Source organism: Mobula birostris, chromosome 29 (genome assembly GCF_030028105.1).
Source record: "Mobula birostris isolate sMobBir1 chromosome 29, sMobBir1.hap1, whole genome shotgun sequence".
Taxonomy (NCBI): Eukaryota; Metazoa; Chordata; class Chondrichthyes; order Myliobatiformes; family Myliobatidae; genus Mobula; species Mobula birostris.
Genome location: NC_092398.1, coordinates 18,603,499 through 18,627,819, shown reverse-complemented (window position 1 = coordinate 18,627,819; position 24,321 = coordinate 18,603,499). Strand labels below are relative to the sequence as shown.

Here is a 24,321-nt window from a genome sequence, read left to right as displayed (position 1 = left end):
AGGGTCAGAGCCGTCTCTATTTCCTGAGGAGACTGAGGTCTTTAACATCTGTCGGACGATGCTGAGGATGTTCTACGAGTCTGTGGTGGCCAGTGCTATCATGTTTGCTGTTGTGTGCTGGGGCAGCAGGCTGATGGTAGCAGACTCCAACAGAATCAACAAACTCATTCGTAAGGCCAGTGATGTTGTGGGGATGGAACTGGAGTCTCTGACGGTGGTGTCTGAAATGAGGATGCTGTCCAATTTGCATGCCATCTTGGACAATGTCTCCCATCCACTACATAATGTACTGGTTGGGCACAAGAGTACATTCAGCGAGAGACTCATTCCACCGAGATGCGACACAGAGCGTCATAGGGAGCCATTCCTGCCTGTGGCCATCAAACTTTACAACTTATTCCTTGGACGGTCAGACTCCCCGAGCCAATAGACCGGTCCTGGACTTATTCCCTGGCATAATTTACACATTACTATTTAACTATTTGTGCTTTTATTACTATTTATTATTTATGGTGCAACTGTAACGAAAACCATTTTCCCCTGGGATCAATAAAGTATGACTATGACTATGACTATGACTAAATCCCTAGTGAGCGAAGAAAGGAACAAATTGCGAAAACATAGGCGCTGTGGCGATGTTCGCAGCCTAAGGCTGCAGAACCAGTTCAGCGCTGAAGTGCCCCGAACAAATCGCGCAAATAGTAAAAAGGAAATAAACAGAAACACAAGGAATACGAGCAGAGTCCCCGGAAGCGAGCCCACAATTGCGTAGTGCGTTCATTCCTGAGGCGTGCACGTCTAGAAGCCCGATATTTGCAGGGCAACAGCTGTTCTTGAACTAGCCGGCGTGTGTCAAAAGACTTCTGCAGCTTCCGCCCGCCAACAGCAGCGAAATGGACCTGTTAAATCGAGGCAGACGACAATGAACCCCGGTTTGTTTCCTGATCCCGTCCTCGGCAATTTTAATCGGGGCAGAGTAATGGAAATGACCACGGGTTTATGATAGACATTAGGAATCGACTCAGAATCTTAACAAAGCCTAATTCCCCAGGAGATCACAGAAACTGCAGATAGTTCAGTCGGCCGAAAACTACATTCTTGAACGAGAAATTACAGGCTGCAATTGATCTCAGTTTAGAAGACAAATGTCCAGTAGTTCTGTGAGCTGTGTCAAGATGTCACCGTTGTTCACTGTAGGCATCTTGCGGAGTACGTAACTGTGACTAAATATAGGTAACATATATTTACATATCCGACGAATTGGAAAACAAGCTGGCGGAATAATGGACCAGTTGGAGTTTTTTTTTAAAATTCCGGCGGTAATGTTCTGATTTCACCTCCGCTGTTACATAACATGCACGATCTTCAGACCCATGTTTGCTTCTATTTTCTCCAACCTTAGAGTTCAATGGACCGAAATGGCAACTATGCATGTCAGAAGTGAATTTGAAAGTCTTTACTAATATCGTCGACGTTTAATTTTCTACAAACGAAACGGAGGACCGACAAATATAAAGTTTCATTATTTTCTCTAACCTTACATATTGACAGTACTTTGGAAATTCAACGGACAGGAAATAAGTAGCAGGGACCATTGTTTGCTTGTCAGCCTTTGTTTGTTTAAACACGAGAAAATCTGCAGATGCTGGAAATCGAAAGCAGCGCGCAGAAAATGCTGGACGAACTCAGCAAGTCAGTCAGCGTTGGAAAGCAATCGACTTTTCGGGACGAGACCCTTCTTCAGGATTGAAAAAAAGAAGGGTAAGATGCAGTGTGGGGGAAGGGACGGAGGCTAGCAGGAAAATGATAGTTGAACCTACGTGGCCGGGAAAGGTCAAGGGCTGTAGAAGAAGGAATCTGATAGGATAGGACAGTGGACCATCGGAGAAAGGGAAGAAACTGTAGATCCGGGGTGGGGGTGGGGGATGTAGGTGATAACAGGTAAAATGTCAGAATGGGAAATAGAGGAAGAATAGAAGAAGAGGGAATTGTTTTTTTTAACCGGATAGATAAATCGATATTCAGCCGTCAGGTTGGGGGCTACCCAGACGGAATATAAGGTGTTACCTTTCTAACCTGAAGGTGGACCCAGCTTTGCTGAAGGGGAGTCCAAGTGCTGGCACGTCGGAATCCGAATGGAAATTGGAAACAAAGTGTTTGGTTAATGGTAATTATCTATGCACGCAGCCCTATGTCGACGAATATAATACTATGTCGTCTGGCTAGCAAGCAGATACTTAAGGATTTTGACACTTTAACAAATGTTGTTTCTTTTTAGTGCACATTGTACACGATTACTATTTCGGTACACTTACTTATCACATGGACTTGCAAACGTGTACTATTTTTCGAATCTACAAAACGACCTGATATCGTAACTTGGTAGGCGCAGAAGTAGATCTCCGTCTCATTGGGTAAGAGATCAATGGTAGCCAGGTTGAGCCCGATGTCAATGTTCATGTTCCCCAGCAATCTGCCATGTCTGCCCTCGTACAGAAGAAACTTGTGAGCTCTGTGTGGATATTCAGACTTGCAGGTTACACGGACAACTTCCCCTTGGATAAACGCATTTCCGGTGAAATTCACATTGATTTCCGGTTGTCTTGGGTGATCTAGTTAATATAGAAAGTTTAATGTTAAACTCAGGCAGGCAACGATCCCTTAACTTATCCCTTGAATTTGCCGCTACCTTTCCGATTACGTGCATTTCGCTCGATCAAAGGCATTTCATTTACCGAGTATTGTGACGTTGACCCTCTCGCTTTCCTCTGAGAATCGCCACTGTCCAGAAACGTATATTCCGGAGACGCAGGTGTAATAATCCGTTCTATCTGGCGCAATTTGGAAAGTGGCAATGTGGCGGTCATTTGTAACATCAGATTTGATAAGATGAATTTCATGGCTGCTGTTGTACCAATGATAAGTTGTACTGTTGGCCTGAAAATCAACGGCGCATGTCAACTGCAACAACTCGCCTTTAATAAGTACCTTTTCAGTTTGATTTCGTGCGATGATTGGCTTCGTGGGTTGATCTGAAGAGATAGATAGTAGGTGAAGGTGAGAATTCGGTACTCTATGTTGGTTTCAGTAATAGCTGAGAGATTCTGGGTGGAATGAAATGCCGGTGCGTTTAATGCAACATAATGACAATTCGAACGGCAGATATCCCAGATTATGATAGCTAATGTTGCTCCGTTGTTTAAGGTAGGCTCTATGAATAAGCGAGGTGCGCCTGAAGTCAATAGTGAGAAAATTATTGGAAGGTATTCTAAGCGACCGTGCATATAAATGTTCTGATAGAGAGGGACGTATTAGGGATGTTTTACATGACTTCTTGTGTGGTAGGTTGTGTCTAAACAAACATACAGCGTTTTTAAGGAAGATGCTGAAGACAAGACAGTGTCTTGTACATGGACTTTTGCAAAGCCCTCGGCAAATTCCTGCAAGGGGTATTGGGTAAGAAGGTTCAGTCGCTTGGCATTCGAGATGAGGTAGTAAATTAAATTAAACATTGACTACGCGGAAAAAGCCAGAGAGTGGCCGTAAATGTTTGCCTCTCCGACTGGAGGCCTGTGATTAGTGATGTGCCACAGGAATTTTTGCTGGTTCCGTTCTTGTTTGTCCTCTATATCAAGGATCGGGGTGTTGTTGTGGTACAACGCATTTTCAATTCTTCGAATGACACCAAGATTAGGGGGAGCAGTGGACAGCGAGGAAGACTATTAGGGCTTGCAGCAGTATCTGGAGTAGATGGAAAAATGGCAGGTGGAATTTTATCCAATTGTGAATTGTTGTATTTTGGGAGAACCAATCTGTGTAGGCCTTACAGTGACCGGTAGGGCACTGAGGAGAGCGATATAACAGACAGATTTTAGAAAACAGATGTATAATTCATTGAACGTAGTCACATATAGATAGGGTTGTAACGAAATTTGCTGGCACATTGGTGTTCATAAATAAATCTATCGAGTAGAGGAGTTGGGATGTTATGTTGAAAATGTATAAGACGTTAGTGAAGTCTAACATAGAGTATTGCGTACAGTTTTGGACTCCTACCCATAGAAAAAATTGAAAGATTTCAGATGAAATTCACAAGGTTTTTGTAGGAATTTGAGGACCTGAATTAAAGGGAAAGGTTGAATAAGTATGGACATGAATAGGGGAGGTATGGAGAGCAATGGTCCGGGAGCAGGTAATTGCGAGTACGGAGCTTAATATTTTAGCATAGACTAGATTGGCCAAAAATCTTGTTTATGTGTTGCGGCGTTCCATGACTCTATGACTGTATTATGCAATATGAACGTTTATACTTACTAATAACAGTTATATTAAGTGAATCACTCGGCTCTGATAGAAGCCATTCTCCTGATACATATAAAGCACATCGACAGGAATAATAACCCGTAGCATTTGCAATAATCTGAAAAGAGCAGGACCGGTAATGGTAGCTGGTTACGGTTGTCTGGTTGAATAATAACTCGCCGTTTCTAAGTAAGTGCATAGAACTACATGAATAGTTCACGCTTAATTTGCAGGTTATCTCCACAGTCTCTCCTGTGACGAATTTTTCATATTGATTGTTCAAATCAATCTCCGGTGTCTTCGGACGGTCTGCAGAAAACGGCAGGAAAATCATTGCAAAGCACGTTATTCAATATAACAAACGTAGCAATGTCAGACAGCTGTTTTAGGTAAATGTGATTAGGTCACATTCAGGAAATAATATTCAAAACAGAATATTTAGGAGGCAAGACTAATGCAATGACAAATTTGTAGGGAAATATATAGGAAGATAAACAGAGGAATTCAAAACTCTGGACGGCTTCGGTTGTTCTTGGAAGTAACAACCGTAATTGAGCTTTGACCAATGGTCAACCCGGACAACGGAAGCATACAAAGGAGGAAACTTCAATCGGATCGATTGCCTATGGCAAAGGACAGGAACGATTCGCGGCAGCTTAATACAGCTTCGCCAGCGGCCTATCTGGATATCGGAAGTTTGGAGACCAGGGGATTTCATTCAGCCTCCCTGCCCGAGGATAAAAGGCAGGAGTAGTTCGCGGCAGCGCAATAGAGCTCTGACCAGCGGCTAATTGGCGTTGGGGATCGATTAGATAGAGCAAATTATAGGAAGGCAGGAGCAAGCACAGCGGCCTTCGCCTGCGTGAACATCGTCAGCCTGTTGATCTTAGGGCTTTAGCTCTTCAAGGTTTCAGCGAAGAGAGGCTTCACTCACAGAAAGCAAAAGAAAGAAAAACAATTTTTTTCCCTTCTCTTCTTTATATCTGCTCAGCTAGGACAGTAGAAATTACAGGCAGCATACTGCAATGCTCCTCTTGCGGAATGTTGGAAAGCAGGGTTCCTCCAGTATCCTTGACCACTACAACTGCGGGAAGTGTATCCAGTTGCAGCTTCTAACAAACGGCGTCAATGAATTGGATCTGGAAGTGGATGAACTCCGGATCATTCGGGAGGCAGAAGTGTGTGATAGATAGGACATATAGAGAGATTGCTACACCCAAGGTGCATGACACTGGAAACTTGGAGACAGCCAGGAAGGGGAAAGGGAATAAGGTGCTAGTGCCGAGTGCTCCGCAACAACAGATGGGTATATGGAAGTATTTAAAGTGGGGAGTTATATGGGAGGTAGGGTTTAAGGATCGGCACAACATTGTGGGCTGAAGGGCTGTACTGTTCTATGTCTATGTTCTATGTTCTACAGATAAATCACTTTGCATACTGTCGAGGGTATAGCCTAACAGAAGGAAGTCACAGTGGTAGGGTCTCTGGCACTGAGTCTTTCTCTTTGACTCAGAAGGAAAGAAGATGCACGCCACTAATTAGGGAAACGGACCAGAGGTTCTGTTGGCGAGAAGGAGATTCACTGATGATATGTTGCCTCCTGGTTGTCAGGGTCCGGGATATCTCGGATCTCGGATCTGGACCATAGCATTCTTAAGTCGGAAGGAGAACAACCAGATGCTGTAGTCAATGTAGTTACAAATGACAAGGGTAGGGCGAGTGACGAGGTTGTGTACAGGGAGTTCAAAGGGTTAGGTGGTAAGCTTAAGGGCGATAATTCTAGGATTGTGATTTCAGGATTGCTAATTGCGCCATTTGCTAGTGAGGCTAGAACTAGGTAGACTATACAGGATACTGTGAGGTTAAGGAGTTGGTGTAGGAGAGAAGGCTATGATTTTTGGATTATTAAGCTCTCTTCCAGGGGAGGTGGGACCTGTAGAGAAGGGGCAGTTTGCACCTGGACTGGAGGTGGCCCGAAATCCTAGCTGGAAGGCTAGTTAATGCTGCAGCGGGATGGAAACCAGAGCGTCAGAACAATTAGTAAACGGGTTGTGAAGACAGATGTTGGTAAAACTTCAGAAAAAGGTAGGAAACAAAAGGCTGGGCATGGTGCAACAGAATTGAAAAAGGCGAATACAGGTGTTGTATCTCAATCTGCGCAGTATGCGGAATGCGGTAGATGAACTTGCGGCACAATTGCAGATTGGCAGGTATGATGTTGCAGCATAACTGAATCACGACTGAAAGATTGTAGCCGGGAGCTTAATGGCCAAGGATTGAGGAAGCGGAGAGCCTACAGAAGGACAGACAGATTAGGAGAAAAAGCGAAGACATGGCAGATGAAATACGGGGTCCGGAAGTGTATGGTGATGCACTTTGGCAGCAGAAATGCAAAGGTTATTTTCTAAATGGAAAAAAAAAAATCATCAAAAAACTAAGGTGCAATAGGACTTGAAGTCGTGCAGGATTTCTCTAAATGTTAATTTGCAGGTTGAGTCTGCAGTGAGGAAGTTAAATGCAATGTTTTCATTCATTTCACGAGGACTAGAATATAAAAGCAAGGATGTAATGTTGCGAATTTATAAAGCACTTGTGAGGCCTCACTTGGAGTATTATAGGCAGGGTTCGACCCCTTATGTTTGAAAGGATGTACTGAAACTACAGATGGTGCAAAGGAGGTTCAGAAAAGCGACTCCAGTATTGAATGGCTTGTCGTATGATGAGCATTTGATGACTCAGGGCCGGTATTTACTAGAATTTAGAAGAATGAAGGGTGACTTCATTGCAACCAATCGAATGGTGAAAGGTTTTGATATAGTGAATATGGAGAAGATGTTCTATATGGTGGGAGTGTCCAAGACCTGCAGACACAGCCTCAGTATAGAGGGCATCCTTTTAGTACCCGGATAGGAAGAAATTTCCTTAGCGAGAGAGCGGTGCATATGTGGACTTCGTTGTCACAGACAGCCGTGGAGGCCCAGTCCTAATGTATATTTCTGGAAGACGTTGATAGATTCTTGATTGGTCAGGGCATGAGGTGATTCGGGAAGAAGGCAGGAGATTGGGGCCCAGAGAAGAATCGGATCAGCCATGATGAAATGGCGGAGCAGAGCTGAGCCAAATGGCTTAATTCTGCTCCTCTGTCTTATGGTCTAATTGGGTGATAGTTACTCAGAGTATGCATCACATAAATAGAGCATCTTTTATGACATGATGCACTAATTCGTTAAAGGAAGCCTACCAGTCTAAAGTAACGCCTTAATTCACATTGGCTTCGTGGGATATTGTATTCCTAGTTTATGAAATATGGTGGAAGTATACCCGCATATTTTATCTACAATTTCTTTGTTCAGAATGAGAAACACCTTTTCCACACTGTTTACCTGAGCGGCAACTTTCAGCGAACTGTGTATTTGTATTCCCAGGTACCTCTGTGGATCTGGGAGTACATGTGTATATATATGTACCTTGGCAATTCGTCAGTGCCTTGCTATTCAGTGTACAGTTACTATCCTTGATTGTACTCTGTTATGCATGAACTTACATTTATCTCAGTGAAAATCAATTTGCTATTCCTCAGCCTATCTGAGTAACTGATTAGAATCGCTTTTCAATGTATTGCAACATGCCCATCTATCCCTTCATGTCCATCAATTTAGCAAGAATGCCATATTGTCTGAAACTTTCTCACAATAAGCTACTGAAAAAAAATCATCGATCTTTATATGCAACAAGAAAGAAACCTACACCTTAGGTATAAAACAAAAGAAACTATAGAACAAGGTCGACAATTACTGTCATTTCCTAGAAAGAAAAAGTCTCTGAAAAATATCCATTTAAATAAATAAACAGCCATAAACCTTCATCAGTAGGTTTATAAGTTTTCATAAACAAGTTACCGAATTCCTGCACCATTCTCTGTGTATGTGTTTTTTTCTCTTATGGATATTCAGCATTCTAAATAGTATCGTTTTCGCGATGATAAATGCCAACACTGAAAGACTGCAATGAGATTTTTGGCCCTGTGCTGTCAGCAGGAGAGTGTTCGGCTCCAAGGTTTCCAGAAAACTTCAATTGGTTAAATGTTATCGATCGAGTGTCGTTAATTGCTTAACATTTTTTTGTTCATTTTGCTAAGCTCGGGGATTTCTTACATCTGTATAACATAAAAGGATGCTTCTTAGCGTTTATTATGGGGTCATAGTTTTCATAACGTTTCATCTCTCAGTGTCTCTCCACAGAGTCACTGATGTTCAGTTGCAATTCCCATATATAAACTCTAGCTGCTGTCTCTACATGGGAGTCTGTACTTCCTCTGCACCCGGGTTCCGTTGTTGCCAGCGCACACCGTTAAAAAGCAGTTTTGTTTAAATTGATTTACCTGTATTAGTATTGAAATATCTTTCTTAGTTTTACGGAAAATTCATTTTCGACCTCAGTGTCAACTTCTTCTATAATGTATTACTAGAAGATCACGAGACCAATCATATCTTTACCTCATCCTGCTCTACCCCCCTCCCACACACATACACACACACAAATCTCAGCTTTTCAACAGAGATCGCTTCCTCCGTGATTTCCTTGTCCATCTGCTCCTCCGCACTAATCTGCCTTCTCGCGCTTAACTCTGCAAGCGGCCAAGGTGCTACACATGACTATTTATCTCCATTCAGGGCCCCGTCCAGTATTTCCATATGGGACGAGGCTTAAACCATGAATAGGCTGGGGTCTACTATCGTTTTTGGTCCTCTTGATGCGGCCTCTTTTAAACTGGTGCGACCCGCCGCTGATAGGGACACCGCTTATTCGAGCACGTCCGCTTAATTCGCCGGAGTAGCGCATCCCTCTGGTTTAAGATTTCAATTTCATTTCCCATTCACGTTCCCACATATCGGTCCAATGCCGCTTGTAGTGCCATGATGAGGCCACCCTCAGGGTGGAGGAGCAACAAATTATATTTCATCTAGATAGCTTCCAAACTGATAGCATAAATAACGATTTCACCGTCCGATAAAAGGAGAAATCCTCTTCTTGACTATCTATCAGCTCCCACTGGTGCTCTTCCTTTTCCCGTCCATTTCAGGTCCACTCTCCTCTCCTATTAGATTACTCCTCCCATTCTCCTCCACCCCCACGTCTTTCACAGCCGCCTGGTTTCACGTAGCTTCTGGCTATCCTACGTTCTCTCCCTCCACTTGCTTATCATGGCACTTCTCCCTTGGTTTTCAGTGCCGAAGAAGGTTCTCGACCGGAAACTTTGACTGTTCCATTCCATGGTTGCTGCCCGGCCCGCTGAGTTCCTCCAGTATTCTGTGCGTTTCAGAAGACATTTTTTAAAAAATATAATGTCAATGAACCACATGCACAGTTAGTCAGTGCAAAATTATACTAATAGTTCTGCTGGTAACATATAAGTTCAAAGACTTCTAACAAATGACTCCCATTATATTCCTACGTAGATATTTTCATTACTTCCGAAGTAGAATGGAAATACACTGATCCACTGGTATTCTCCCGAAAGGCGTTGGGAAAATCAACTCAACGATCTTAAGCCAACCGGATGTGACTAAATATGTGGGAAAACGTTGTTTCAATCTCTGTTTGGGATCCATCAATAAGAAGGTGACTGCTTTTATTTCTCTTTAATGTGACGTTACTCATAGCTCTGGTGATGTAGCTCATACATAATTTTAGTATGGAGGCGATATTAAAAGCCGTGTACACATGGTTTAAAGGCTGTGATATTGGTCAAATCATGGCGCAGTATTTGGTCCCTATGATATCTAGCTAAAGCAGCCACTATATCACATCCTAGTATCCTACCCTCACATCCTAGTATCTCCACAACTTCCCTCAAAAATCGGGCAGAAGAGACAAAAATCTGAAAGTACGTATTACAATACTCAGTCACAGCTTCTATCTCGGTGTTATTAATACTATTCACCTGTCGCCCAGTACAATCAGCTGGGCTCTTGTATTCACAGTGTACGCCACTTTGGCCTTGCACCTTACTGTCTGCCCGCTCTGTACTATTTCTGTAAATGTAGAATTTTTGTTGTGCTTTCCTGTTTTCACCAGAGAAAACTCCTCTTAATTCGACGATCCTAATTCGATGACACACGTTTCTCCTCATCTTTCGTCTTCAAAGATAACCCAAATAAACTGAAAATGAAGGAAGCTGAAAACAAGCTGCTTTTACAGAACTGCCAAAATGAAACACATACAGCATAACTGTAAAAATATAATCCAGCTCATTACACTTTCTAAACCCTTCCATTGCATGCAGTTGTCCAACAAAATTCTAAAGTCTGTTATCGCACTTGCACAGCCACTTTCACTCGCAGCTCATTCCATATAGGTACCACACTTTGTGTAAAAAATTGTTCGCTGTAATGATTGGAATAAACCTTTATCTTCTTTTTTTACTTCAGCTCAATCGCTCCTACTGGGGAGTAGGTTACTGCAGCTCGCCATTTTCCTCTGTCCTAGGCCAAGCTGGTATTGGTCCTGGATGTTAAAGCTTGATTGGCCCTGTGTCTTCCACTGACATTCGGCAGTCAGATGACTTGATAAGTCTTCTAAGCGAAGATCTTTCCTCTACCAGAAATGAGGTTGATGGAACTTCTGTTGGTGTTCTTGTTACACTGGAATTTTATGGGATGCAGTCGCTAGGCCCATGTCTGCCCCTTCTCCTTTCTCAGCGGCTTGGGACTGTACATGGTGGAGTTAAATCTTTCTCTTTTCAGTTTAATTCTATGCTTTCTAGTTCTTGATTTCTGAACCATGAGAAAAAAAACGAATTTATTCACTGTCTCTCTGACCACTGTGGCTGTATACCCCAAAATTCCTGCATTGTAGACTCTTAGTCAGGGAGCAATGCAAAGCTGAATTTTTACGGGTCTAGAATAATATGCAATTCACACTTGTAAGTAGTCACCGTTTTATTGCCCCTAATGACATTTATGAGAATAAGTTTTGTAGTTATTCGGGTTGATTTGTTTTTCTAAAGGCCAGATTATGTTGAGAGATTCTGCCAAGATAATAGTGCATACTTGTTTCAAGCAGTCTATTCGTGTTATCGACTTCGGTTGTCAAATAATTTAGAAATCACTAAGGAAATTGGTGAGAGATGAAATAATATTTCCGTTTAGAGTCAAGGAGTCGAGTGTGAATCTCCAATATATGACTCATGGCCTAACTCGTCCACGCCGACACACATGCCCATGTGTTGCCTTCTTTTTTTCTAGCATTTGACCTATGTCCCTTTAAACTTTTCAGGTACCTGTATTGTTCCAGGTATTTTCTATTTTTTATTGTTTTATATTCATCACGCAGTTTTTCTGGCAGTTCGTTCCATTTATATAAGGCTTCCTGGGTTTCCGTCGGTATCTTATTAATTCATTCCATCATAATTTTCAATCTGTGCCCTCCAGTTCTTGATTCTTCATCCATAGGGATAAATTATTGCATCGTTTCCCACTACCTGTCGCCTTCATGTGATATATACCTCTATAAGATAACTCCTTAGACTCCTCTGCTCCAAGGAGTTAATCCTGTCTAATCTCTTCATATCGCTAGCAGACACCGAAATATTTTCTGCACTGTTTCAACTTAATGGCTTATAATGCTACGGAGTTTATACCAAACTTATGCATAAATGAATGAAAATTTATTGTTTTCAAAATTGGTTTCTTGACATATGTGAGTCAACACGTATTTGTTCTATGGGACATTGCGATGTTTTCCTGTGAAATACATCTGTCCTCTCCACTCGCACAGCAAACTCTCAGAATATATTATTAACCAAAGCACCCTACCATTGACAAATATTGCAGAACACTGTCAATTTCATTTCTAAATGTAAGTATCATAACTGTACAGATCATTCCAGCTTACAGCTTACCTGTTACGAGAACAAATATCGGATCACTGCACAGGCTTGCCCACCCTCCAGACTGAGGTGCAGCATAGCTACAAGTGTAATTTTCACTTAAGTTCCTTGGAATTTCAAAGGAGACCGTACATTGTCCGTCAAATGCTCGGCTCTTATCTTCATAGTTGATTCGGCCGGTTTTGAATAAATAAAACCACCCATCTGAACAAGAAGGCTCGACAGTGCATAGGATGGTTATATTTTCTCCTTTAACGACTGCTTGCAACGTTGGGTTTAGCCGTATAGTAAGATTATATTGACCTTCGAGGAACGAAAGAAATATAAAATGAAAAAAAGAGAAACAAGTTTAACAATGGTCCGGCCACGAGTTAAATATGACCTATGAGAGAAAAAGAAACCCGTTATATCCCCATATTTTTATTTTGATGCATGCTTTAGTGGAGTTTACATCAATCTATGAGAATCACTGAGATACAATACTACAAAATTATTGGGAAAACGTTTCTGTTTCTTTTTTTATTGTTTTCTGCAGGGAAGTTCGGACTGTTTCATCAAATACAAAATACATTATCCATCGTGCTTTGAATGCCGAATATTGTATAAATTATAGCTTTCACCGTGGGTGCAAGTATTGCTTTTTAAACGGCACTAAGGAGCTGCAAAATCATTACGTGTTTTACTGCAACTTGTAAAAAAAAATCATATTGTTTGACATGCTATGGTCATTAGCCTCTAATTATTTCTTTTTCATTATTTATGTCAAATGCAGGCGAAATGGTGTTCTCTGATCCATAAATAACAATCGTGAATCGATTATGAACAGCTAACCTTGTGAATAACATTGCAAACAAGAATTCCCACACTGGTCTGGAGTGAACGGCGTTAACTGGACAGTCTTAACTTTGTCAGAAGAGATTCGGCAGATGCTGGAAGACTTGAACAACACTGTCAGAACACTGGAGGAATTCAGCAGATGCAGGGATTTTATATATACACCGTACATAAAGAAACATTCAGTAATCTGCAAGCATTCGCTTTGGATTTTAACACTTTTTATCTGTAGAACCTACATTTGGCCTCCAACTCAAGTGGGTTAGTAAAGATGATAAACAATCGAATTTCTCTAAAGAAGGCTATTTGTGCGTCATGGACGACATGGTCCAAAATCATTTCTCCTTGCCGTGTACTCCAAGACTCCAATAACTGCAAACATTGAAAATTGGCACAGATAAGAGATTTATAAATAACGTCTGTATGTTCTGGGGTAACATCCCGTATGTTGAGATAAAACCTTCGTGTAAGACAATGGTTTCCGTGTGCCTTCCGAGAACTGTTAACATAGTAGCCAATACTAATTATTTCGTTTTAGTGTTTCCTCTGAACTATATATAGCACACCACATAGAAGCTATAACAGGCCGATGAATAATATGTTGAATTCTTTTGGAGGAAAAACGTAATTCATCGTGAAATAAAATGCTTGTGTAGCAGAATGCTGCAAACATGGCCACAATTTCCGTATGTAGACAATCCATTGAGATCACATAATAAGAATGTTATGCAGGTGCCAAGATTCAGAGATCCAATCTTTGGGATTAGAGAGGGTACTAAGACGAATAACATTGGCGAGCACTGCAGTGGAAACGGGTAAACACAATGGCATTTAATTGAAAGGTGGGATACCCCATGTTCACACCGAACGATTTCCATGACATTATATTTAGGGTAAAGAAGAGACTTATTTACACAGAGTGAACTCTCCGTCAATTCATTTGCGGCCTTTACTCTGTACGTATGCACAACTAAACGTTACAGGTATCCTCTTAGGACAGTGGCAGACGCAATTATTTCTAGTGGTTAGTTTTTCATTTTCCCTTCAGCCTTTTCCGCTTACTCCAATGATAATTGTTCCAGCTATGTACTCAAGTAAATGATCCTGTTTTTTAGGGAGCAGAGGGCAATGTCTCAGAATAGAAGGGCATCATTTTAGAACGGAGGAATTTATTACCAGAAAGTGATGTATCGGTGGAATTCGTTGTTACAAGCACTTATGGAGGTTAAGTCTTTATGAATTTTGAAGGCAGAGGTTGATAGATTCTTAATCAGTCAAGCATGAACAGAGAAGGCAGTAGATTGGTCTTGAGAGTAATAATGGATCAGCCATGATGAAACGGCGGAGCAGACTCGATGGCCTAATGGTCTAATTTTGCTCCTCTGCCTTACGATCTTACGATATTCTCAATTGTTCCTGCTCTCCAGGGCAGGGGTCGACAATTTTTTTCCGCATGAGTCCTATATTATCATATTTTTACAAGAATTAAATGGGGGGCACAAGAGTTGTATGGCGCATCTGAATTCGTAAGTGAAAAAATTGATGCATGGAATGTAAAAGGTTGGCCACCCCTGCTCCAGGGAATATCACCGAAGCGTATACAAATCGACTTCTTTAGAAGAAAAGATATCGAGTTGAAACAATTACTCTCTTTTTCACTCTCTATAAATACTGGCTGACTTTCCGATTTTTCCCACCATTTTCTGCTTTCAGTTGAGGCCAGAAATATTGACAATGTCTTCCATCACAAACTTTTGGAAATTGCTTCGCTGCATTCATTCAGGTTTGAAATATTGGCTCTATTTCTCTCTCCACAGATAAGGTTTCAATTACATCAGAATCCTTCAATACTAAAATTTTATTTTGAAATATCTACCATGGTGTTAAACGAGAAAACATTGTGAAGTTTCCAGGGCTATTCCTCCCTTCTGCGTCGCACTAACATTATATATCTGAAATATTCGAACAAATGCACAACTTAATTTTGGCATGGGCATTCTTTCAATATGTAGGAAATACATTTGCTCATGTTTTGACCTTTATTAAACGTCTGCCGATTTGCAGGATAATCTACTGGTATGAACTCAAAGGTCCCTCTTCAGAACTCTGTAACCTCTGATTATTTGTTTCATTCTTATCATCTCTCCCTCGATCCATCTGTTGTACATTTCACTGCATTTACCTCCTCTCTGCCAACGAATTTGAAAAACTAAATCCGTCAGGTAAAGAGATAAGTACATATATCATCGAAATCAGAAGACTGATTAAATTGATGCATTTTGAGCCTCCGTTGCCTCTTCCCGTTGTGAGGAAAGGCCGTCTCCCAAGATGTCTGAAATATCTAAAGTGAGAAACATATTCGTCGTTGAACTTTTCGTGGATTTTTTTTCTTTTTATTATATAAGACTTAGCATTTATATCCTTGGATTCATATATGTTTCCTTATTTTATCCTCACTTTCCTCATAGCTCTATATGAAATGAATCCTAGAAAGCGCGACCAACCTACCTCCTTATGTATCTTCTAGATAACATCCTCTTCCATTTTGGACTTTAAATTTATAAGTACCTAATGTACATATCTACAGACGTGCAGAAGACACTTGAATATGTTTTCTCTGACTTACCTCCTGAGCTTACTGTGTATATCTGGTAAAAAATAATCCCTGGAACGACAAGAAAATAAAGTAAACGATTTCGTCTTGAAAAAAAAAATCACGATAAATGCACAAACGATCAACCTTGCTTTCACTGTGACAAGAAGCACAATTCAATTGGTAATTACGCTAATAAAAGCAAATGAAATATAGAGCGTCAGCATAAGTGGTACGATTAAACTGTGGATCAGGCAAACAATGGTTCTGTGAGGTCAATATTACTTTGGGAGTCATGCCATATCTTCCTGAGACACAGGGGAACACAGACGATGTGTTCAGAACAAAAGAAAGCCTAATCTGCTGAAATAACTCAGAGGGCCAATCAGTATCTATAGTGAACTGATGGCAAGTTTCGGCCCGAAACGTTGAATCTTGGTTCCAGAGAACTACTTGACGCGCTGATCTCACAGAACATTTCAGTTCAGACTGAACATTTTGTTATACATTGCTTTACTTTTTCATGATACAGAACGATATTAACATAAATCATCGACACAACACCCAAAAAGGAGAAGGAACAGGCGACATGGCACCTCAAATTTGCCTGATCATTGCAAATCTACGCAGGCCTCGTTTTCTCTTCTGCATGGGAAGAATATAACCCTGAAAAACTTAAATATAATGAATAACTCCATAGATGCATTAACCTGCACATAATAAATGCACACTATAAATGACTGGTCGGACGTTCAGTGGGACTCTTCCAATAATTCAAACGTGTCACATATGCTCTGGTATAATCCCAGTGAATGCATTTGTTTCAATATATTCAAGCCTGATTCTACACACCTCCAGAGAATACTGACCCATACTGCTTATGTGGTCATTTAATTACTTCCCTATATAATCAGAATGAGAATAACAATCAGACACAGGCTTAATATCACCAGCGTAAATCCTGAAGTACGTTAACTTTGCGCCGACAGTACATTGCAATACATGATAAATAAACCTCCCCCCAAAAAAACTGAATTAGTGTGTGGTGAGTGTTCTTGATGATGGAAGCCGCTTTTCTGAGGCACAGCTCCTTAAAAATCTACTGGATACTACGGCCGCTAGTGTCCATGATGGAGCTGACTAATTTTACAACTCTCTGCACCTTGCTACGAGCTGCATCGAAATGCTGGGACCAGGTTAGATCCTCAGAGATATTGATACCCAGGAACTTGAAATTGCTCACACTTTCCAATTATGATCCCTCCATGAAGATTGGTTTGTGTTCCATAGACTTTCCCTTCCAGACGCCCACAACCAGCTCTTAGGTCTTACTAACGTTGTGTGCAAGATTGTCATTGGGGCACCACTGAACTAGGTGGTATATCTCGCTCCAGTACGCACTCTCGTCCAGGTTCATGCGTCATGGTTCATTTTTAATTTTCCTTCACCCATACATGAATATCCACAAGTACAGCCAAAATGAACAGGGTTACTCCAGAGCCAAGGGCAAAACTCAGTACCAACATTTACACACAGCGCAAGGCACATACAATACATATGAGATGGCAAATATAGACGTCTGGCAGCAGTAAAATGCAATCATAACATATATATATATAGTTCAGCTCTACAAATCCATGATTGTCACAGCAGTCTGCAGACGAACGCCGTACAACTTACTTTTTGTCGACAAAACACTGGGGGACAGGATGGTTTCCATTGTTATTAAAACGGAGCCGCCCACTCCGACACCACCCGCTGGGTGGCTGCAAAGAGGCGAAACCGCAGCTTGAGGCCTAGTCCTCTCTACGAACGAGGTCACACTGCTTTCCAACCGTCAGCCAATAAACTAATAATTTGGACTTGCAGCATTCCACCCCACCATTGTTCAGTAGGGCCTTACGATCACAGGAAAAGCTAATAAGACAACCACTGTCCGTAAGTCTGCACATTAGCTTCACACATCGACACCTCTCCGATGTAGGCAGCAACACGATCCTAAGTCCAACTGTTTCAGTTTCTCCGCTAAGGAGTAATTCGTTTTTGGGTACACCTATAATATTTTAAGTTCGTATTGTCCATCAGGGTCTTGCGATCGTAAAGAAAATAGATTTAAAATACAATGAAATCTTTGGCTGACAGCACTCAAGACGCAGCAACTGAGCACGCTGCCATCTGACAAGTATTTATTGTTGCACATACTTCCATTAATACATATCCGAATGCACCATCAGACTGCTGCACTGGAAGCGAAGTGAAGGACCCAACTAATACCTTAGTAAGTTTTAGAGCTGCAGCAGAAACAGAAACACACTCGGAAAATCTCAGCTGGGCACATGGCGAATTTGCAAACTGAGCAGACGGTTGTAGAAACTGAACCCATTAATTAGAGGAATGGACTGCCCCACAAAATGAGAAATTGCGTCACCAGAGAGAAGCAAACAAAAAAAGCATTTGCTTCTTACAGTTCAAGTCACCGAACTACATTGATCATTTACGAGAAGAATAATTATATCACTTACCCAAGATTACTACAGAGTTAGTGAATTCAGACTTTTGCTGAAACATCTGTTGAAAACAAAGCAAACAAAATAACAATAGATGTTGCGTATTCCTTTGGTCGTGTGGTGAGTAGTGTATCAAGTCGCTCAATTAAACTTTAGAAAAATTTTGCTCAAGAGCATATCAGAGGACAAGAATCCTGCGGCCTGTAAGATCTTCTAACACACCAAAATCAGTCCAGCATCTGTACGTCTAAAGTTAGGAAGTATCGAAAAATCACCAGTAGCCTTGATTGTTCAGCTTTAGAAACACTGAAAAACCATGACAACATGCAGAAAATAATAGCCCGCTTGATAGGCACTCCGTCTACAACCATTCACGCATACAACCGCCAACCTATATTAGCAGTGGTTTGTGCCGTCGATGGAATCAGCTGCAAGATCTCACTAAGAATCTTCAGACAGTACCGGCAAAGAGATTCAAGAAGAAAAAACAACAACAGATGAGGATGATGAAACCGGAATTGACAAAAGTATGCAAGGAGTTAATAACAACGGGGATTTAAGTCAACCATTTTCATAACAACCAAACGTACGTCCTTCAAATATTGTTAGACTATGGAAGATTCAAAGAGTCATATATCACGGAGTCAAGACCTTCAGCCCAACTGGTTCATACTAATGAGATTCTGCAGATACTAGAAATCCAGAGTAAAACCTACAACGTATTGGATAAACTCAGCGGATCATCAATTACTCTAACTTCAGATTTTTTTTTAACATACAACGTCCCTGTTCTTCCATCCTCCACTCTGGCTCCCTATTTACGTCTTCTCTTCTTTTTTCCTGCCTGTCACCTCTTCCTGGTGCCCCTCCTCATTCTCTTTCTCACACGGTCCACTATCTTCTCCTACCAGATTCCTTTTACTTCAGACATTTACCTTTTCCACCTGCCACCCTTCAGCTTTTCTCTTCTTTGCCGTCTTCCAATCAGCTGGCTTCACTTATCACATTCTCGCCTGTAATCCTTCTCCTTCTCCCAACTTCTTATTATAGCTTCCTTCACTTTCTTTACATTCCCGATGAACGGTCTTGTTCTGAGACGTTAACAGTTCATTCCTTTCCATACAAGCTGCCTGACCTGCATTTCTCCAGCATTTTGTTTGTGTTACTCTTTTATGAAGTGCTCGGAGATATTGCAGATGTAGCAACACAAATGCATTTATAGTGAGGGGCTTAAATAAGGTGAAAGTCCAGACACAGGTTGGTTAAATCTAAAAATACAGGTTACATACTTGGAGCACTGGAGATTCTGCAGATGCTGGAAATACAGAATAACACACAAAACATGCTGAAGGCATGCAGCAGGTCGGGCAGCATCTACGGTAAAGATCAAAGAGTCGACATTTCTGAACGGGACCCTTCAGCAGGGCAACAGGACAAAATTTGAAAAGAAACTGAGAGAGAATTCTTCTCACACATGAGTGAATGTCACGTGGAACGAACTCCCAGAGGAAATGTTAGCGGAAGTTCCAATTCAAATGTCCGAACGGTATTTGGAGAGGTAAGATTTTGTTAGACACGATAAAGAGAAAATCTGCAGATGCTGGAAATCCAAGCAAAACACACAAACGGTGCAGGCACTCAACAGGCCAGGCAGCGTTTATGAAAAAAAGGTACAGCCGACGTTTCGGGCCGAGACCATTTTGAAGGACCCAGACACAGGCGGAACACACGCGGATGGGGCAATATACAAAACACATTCTTGACTGGCATAGGCAGGTCGATCTGAAACGTTTATTTCCATGCTGTTTCGCTCTGTGCCTTCAGGAACATAACAAGTAGGCAAATTGGCAATAGGCCGTACTGCTAATATATTTCACAGAATAAAGTACATCAGTTCTTACAATAATTGTAAGGTGTTATTGTTGTTAAGATCAGAATAACTCAAAATATTAATGATATCAGAATTAACCCGAATATGAGGGATATTACTGGCCATCATAACTCATCTTTCTTTAGCCACATCGACGACCAATTACAACAATTGAACTTTTAGTGCAGTAGTGTGTTCAGAATATTTCACACTTTTATGCTCTTGCAGAGTTCGCATTTAGACTACTTAATAAATTACTTACTCTGCATCGTCTTGATGACTGAAGGTCCCGCGATTTCACAACACCCAACATTCTGTTACAACAGAATTGGCAGGGGACAATTAACCTGCAATTGAGGGATTGGTGAAAGGAAATGGTTACTTCCGATGTTCACTCAAATGACAACACTATGTGACAACGGAAAAATCGCAACATCTGACCACCAACATGACACCGCTTGGTTCTACAGTTATGAAAGAAGTTATGTGCTCGGCAGCGATGGATTTGTGTTCGTCAGAGACCGTAACTATGAAAAGCACAGCGCAATTGCGCTTCGCCTGTGTCAATTTATTTTATTGTGTGTCTGTCTGTGCCTTTAGGGAGGTGGTGGTAGTGAATAATTTGAATGAAATACCATCTGTTGCATATGGAAGGCAGCACCGTCGAAAATGAGTTTTGTGCAAAAGTACAAGATGGACTCTAGCCCAAATGAGAGGCAAAATAGCCAGAAGAACATGGTGATCCTAAAGCACACACGCTTAAATCTCGTTGAAAACAGTGTCAGCATGCTGACTTTTCCAGAGCAAATGTGCTGCAGTTTTTTTATAAAGTGACTTCTGAACGCCACATGCAAATGAAAGTGAATGAAATGTGTGATTAAGAACAGAATGAAGGGTGGGCCATTAAACGGAAACCGATCACTCTGATGGTATTTCACAAAAGGTGAACCATTGCAAGGGGAAGAACATATTCAGGGGCACAAGGGATTAAAAAGTACAATAGTGAAAGCATTAGCTGTCTGACTAACTGACATGCTTCAAACAAACTGCTATTGGATGCTTAGACGGATAGTGTGGCTGGGAAAGCTAAACGAAGACCGAGACTTGATGTGACCAGTATTAAATAGCTTTCCTATGTTGATTAGTTCCCTTGTGAACTCGGAAAATCAGCCTGTCGCTGCTGTCTAAAAAGCTCTAAGAGTTATCGATGGACATGAAAATACGTTCAGCAAAATTGCGGGTGACTATAAGATTAGTAAACGATATGCAAAGCTTTGGGAAGTGGACGAGCAGTCGCAGAGCAGGAGCAGTTGGTGAATGAACTGTAGAAATACTCGGGACATCTACGCACAAGATCTGCGACTCATAGCCAGTTTCTTTAGCAACGTTTATTGATGAACGGGCATGTACTGAAAGAAGTTTGTTTTACACGGTTAACATGAATAAAATGCCAATTGAAGCTGGCTTAAGGAACACCGCTGCAATGCACACAGCCAAAACTTCCTCCCTGCTGCAAAATACCATGAGTTTCATTTCACAATTTCACAAATACAGGCTATCTGTTGTTTTACAAAACCGCAGTGCTTGTTCTCACCAAAGTGTTGAAGAGCATTCGTGCATCAGAGCTGTGGAATAACTGAATTTCAATGTCTTTATATAGAGAGGTGCACTTCCTGCCGTGTCTGCAGAATGGAAACTTTCAAGAAGGAGCTTTCAACCACTGCAGGCTGCCGTCTGAAGACTTAGTGGCATGTTAAGTGAGATGACCTTTTACTGCGTTTTTCTATTGCATTACTGTAAGAAATTTATGTGCTCTCAGTCACTCTGCGTGTGTTTCTCGTGTGTGTACTTGTGCCTGCCCTTCATTTTCTTGTACATCGATCCACCTCGATATCTATATTTGTTTGCGTGCGTACATTTCTATGTCAGCTTCTAAATGCGCTTGTTTTTGATTATGTGTGTGTTTTGGTGTGCTTGTCTCGCGGTGAGTGTTTGTATGTGTCTGCCTGTGTGGGTGTGCGTACTCGTGGGCGGTTCTTTCTGTCTTTGTGTGTGTGTGTGTGTGTGTGTGTGTGTGTGTGTGTGTGTGTGTGAGTGAGAGAGAGAGAGAGAGAGAGAGAGAGAGAGAGAGAGAGAGTCTGTTTCGACTTGTTGCCAAGGTATGAAAATGTAGAAGACATGCGATTATATCACTTCGCGTCATGCTTCGCGATGCCTGCCATAAGTTGGAAATGGTACACCTGTAACAATCAGTCATTGGGAAACTCAGCAATTTGTTCTTCCAGCCCCACCACCGCCGCTCCTTCCCCCAGTCAGGAGGAAAAGGGAAATGTGCTAAATGGGATTGGAATAAATGAAAAGCAACGACGCCCAAGGAAAAGCCACAGTCTTGACCTCCCTGAACACAGTTCTTACCTTTTGGAGCACATATATAGTGTTGTGCAATGCATTGTAGTTTACGTTGTCAGATAAAGAAAGCGGCAATAAAATACAGAATGATAAAGAAAACCTTCAGGACTTGAAATTAATAATGTTACACGAACCATTCTGCAGGTGCTGGAAATCCACAGTAACACTCAGAAAACACAAGAGTAACACGGCTCGTCAGGCAGTATTTATGCAAACGAACAAACAGTCGACTTTTGGATTCGCAACCCTTTTTCAGAACTAGAAAGGAAGGGGAAATGAAGGTAGCTAAATGTTGATAGCTGAAACCAGGTCAGTAGTAAAGTTAAAGAGTGGAGAGGAAGGAATCTGATAGGAGCAAGGGTAGGAGGATGGACCTAGGAGGAGGCGATAAGAAGGCGAGAAGAATAAGTGACCAAAGTGAAGAATAGAGGGACAGTGGACGGTGAGGATTTTTTTGTTGTTTAGGGTAAGGAGACAGTGATATTCGTGCCAGCAGTTTGGAGGCTACCCAGACGGAATTTAAGGCGTTCTTCCTCCACCATGAAGGTAGCATCATCGTGGCACCAAAAAGAGGGAATGGGAGTCCGAATTAAAATTTAAGACCACCCCGGAAGATAATCTTAATGTGCATGGAGTGGAGGTGTTCAACAATTTATATGCTGTCTCCTGCTAAAGCAGATCTCCTTTTCCGAACAATGCTTAGGTCAAACATGCACGGTGGCTACGTTAATGTATCAGAAGCTAGAGGAAGTTCAAGCTACACTTTTAAATTAAAATATATTTTAGCAGGACGTTCTCTCCCTAAGCAGTTCAATACTGCAGTAAATTGGTAAAAGCCGCAGTTGTAAATAAAACAAAATACCTGAGTAGGTTTTGGCATGGAAACGTTCATGTCTGGCACCAGCAGTATACTTTGAACCCCATTGTAATATTGACTGAGACCGGTCCAGAAATTGGGAGCAAATCTGGGAAAGTAACGAAACAGATACTCTTCTATTTTAGTTTGTACATCGCACAAAACTCCAATTGACGGTTTCCAGAAGTATTGGTTTCGTGCCATCTTTTCTGGGATGAAATTGTTGGACCTCCTTTCAATGTTTGACTCCCAGAGAATCTGACTGTACGTTCACATCTCAAATGCTGTCAACTTCTTTCCATCAGCTGCTTTTAGAGTCCATGTTTCACAGCCATATAGGGTAACTTGCCAGACGAGACTCTTGAGGAGGTGTATCCTGGTGTCAGTGCTCACAGATCTATCTTTCCAGATGTTCCTGTCATAAGATGGTGGCTAGGAACGGACCCAAGTACAAGAAACAGACACTGAAGTACTAGTAACAGGACTAGGATACAGGGTGAGGGCTAGGACATGGACACGAAAACTGGGAACCAGAACAGGACTGGACAAGAAAGCTAGGAGCCCGGACTTGGACTGCGAGCCAGAGACTGGACAAGGACCCAGAACCTGGGTCTTGCCTCTGGCTCGGATCCCAGAACTAGGCAAGAACGTGACTTGGCTGGCAGGCAGGACGAGGCTTGAGACCAGAGACTTGAGGCGAGGCTGGAGACCAGAGACTTGAGGAGAGGCTTGAGACTAGAGACTTGAGGCGAGGATTGAGACCAAAGACTTGAGGCGAGGCTTGAGGCCAGAGACTTGAGGCAAGGCTTGAGACCAGAGACTTGAGGCGAGGCTTGAGACCAGAGGCTTGAGGCTTGGGGTCTTGAAGCTTAGCTTGGGGCGAGGCTCGGCTAGAGACTTGAGACGAGGGTCGGCTAGAGACTTGAGGCGAGGCTTGGCTAGAGACTTGGGCTGTTTTTTTTAAATTGTTTATCCGTGTTTAATAAATGTTTGGTTGTTTTTATATAACCTGTCTCGATTGACATTCATTGTTGCCGGTTACGTAACACATGTAATGAC

The 24,321-nt window shown here is 41.8% G+C and overlaps 1 protein-coding gene across 1 annotated transcript in view; it reads right to left on the bottom strand.

Annotated features, from left to right (window-relative positions):
- Positions 1-20,352, bottom strand: part of LOC140189910 (uncharacterized) — a 31,669-nt gene extending 11,317 nt beyond the window's left edge. Inside the window, exons 1-7 of the mRNA XM_072246255.1 lie at positions 20,260-20,352; positions 18,143-18,188; positions 15,654-15,692; positions 12,206-12,496; positions 4,315-4,611; positions 2,736-3,032; positions 2,316-2,612 (exon numbers count right to left, since the gene is read on the bottom strand). Coding sequence (XP_072102356.1) covers positions 2,316-2,612; positions 2,736-3,032; positions 4,315-4,611; positions 12,206-12,496; positions 15,654-15,692; positions 18,143-18,188; positions 20,260-20,310 — 1,318 coding nt within the window. The 5' untranslated portion in view covers positions 20,311-20,352. The remainder of the gene's footprint in view (positions 1-2,315; positions 2,613-2,735; positions 3,033-4,314; positions 4,612-12,205; positions 12,497-15,653; positions 15,693-18,142; positions 18,189-20,259) is intronic.
- Positions 20,353-24,321: the final 3,969 nt, after the last annotated feature.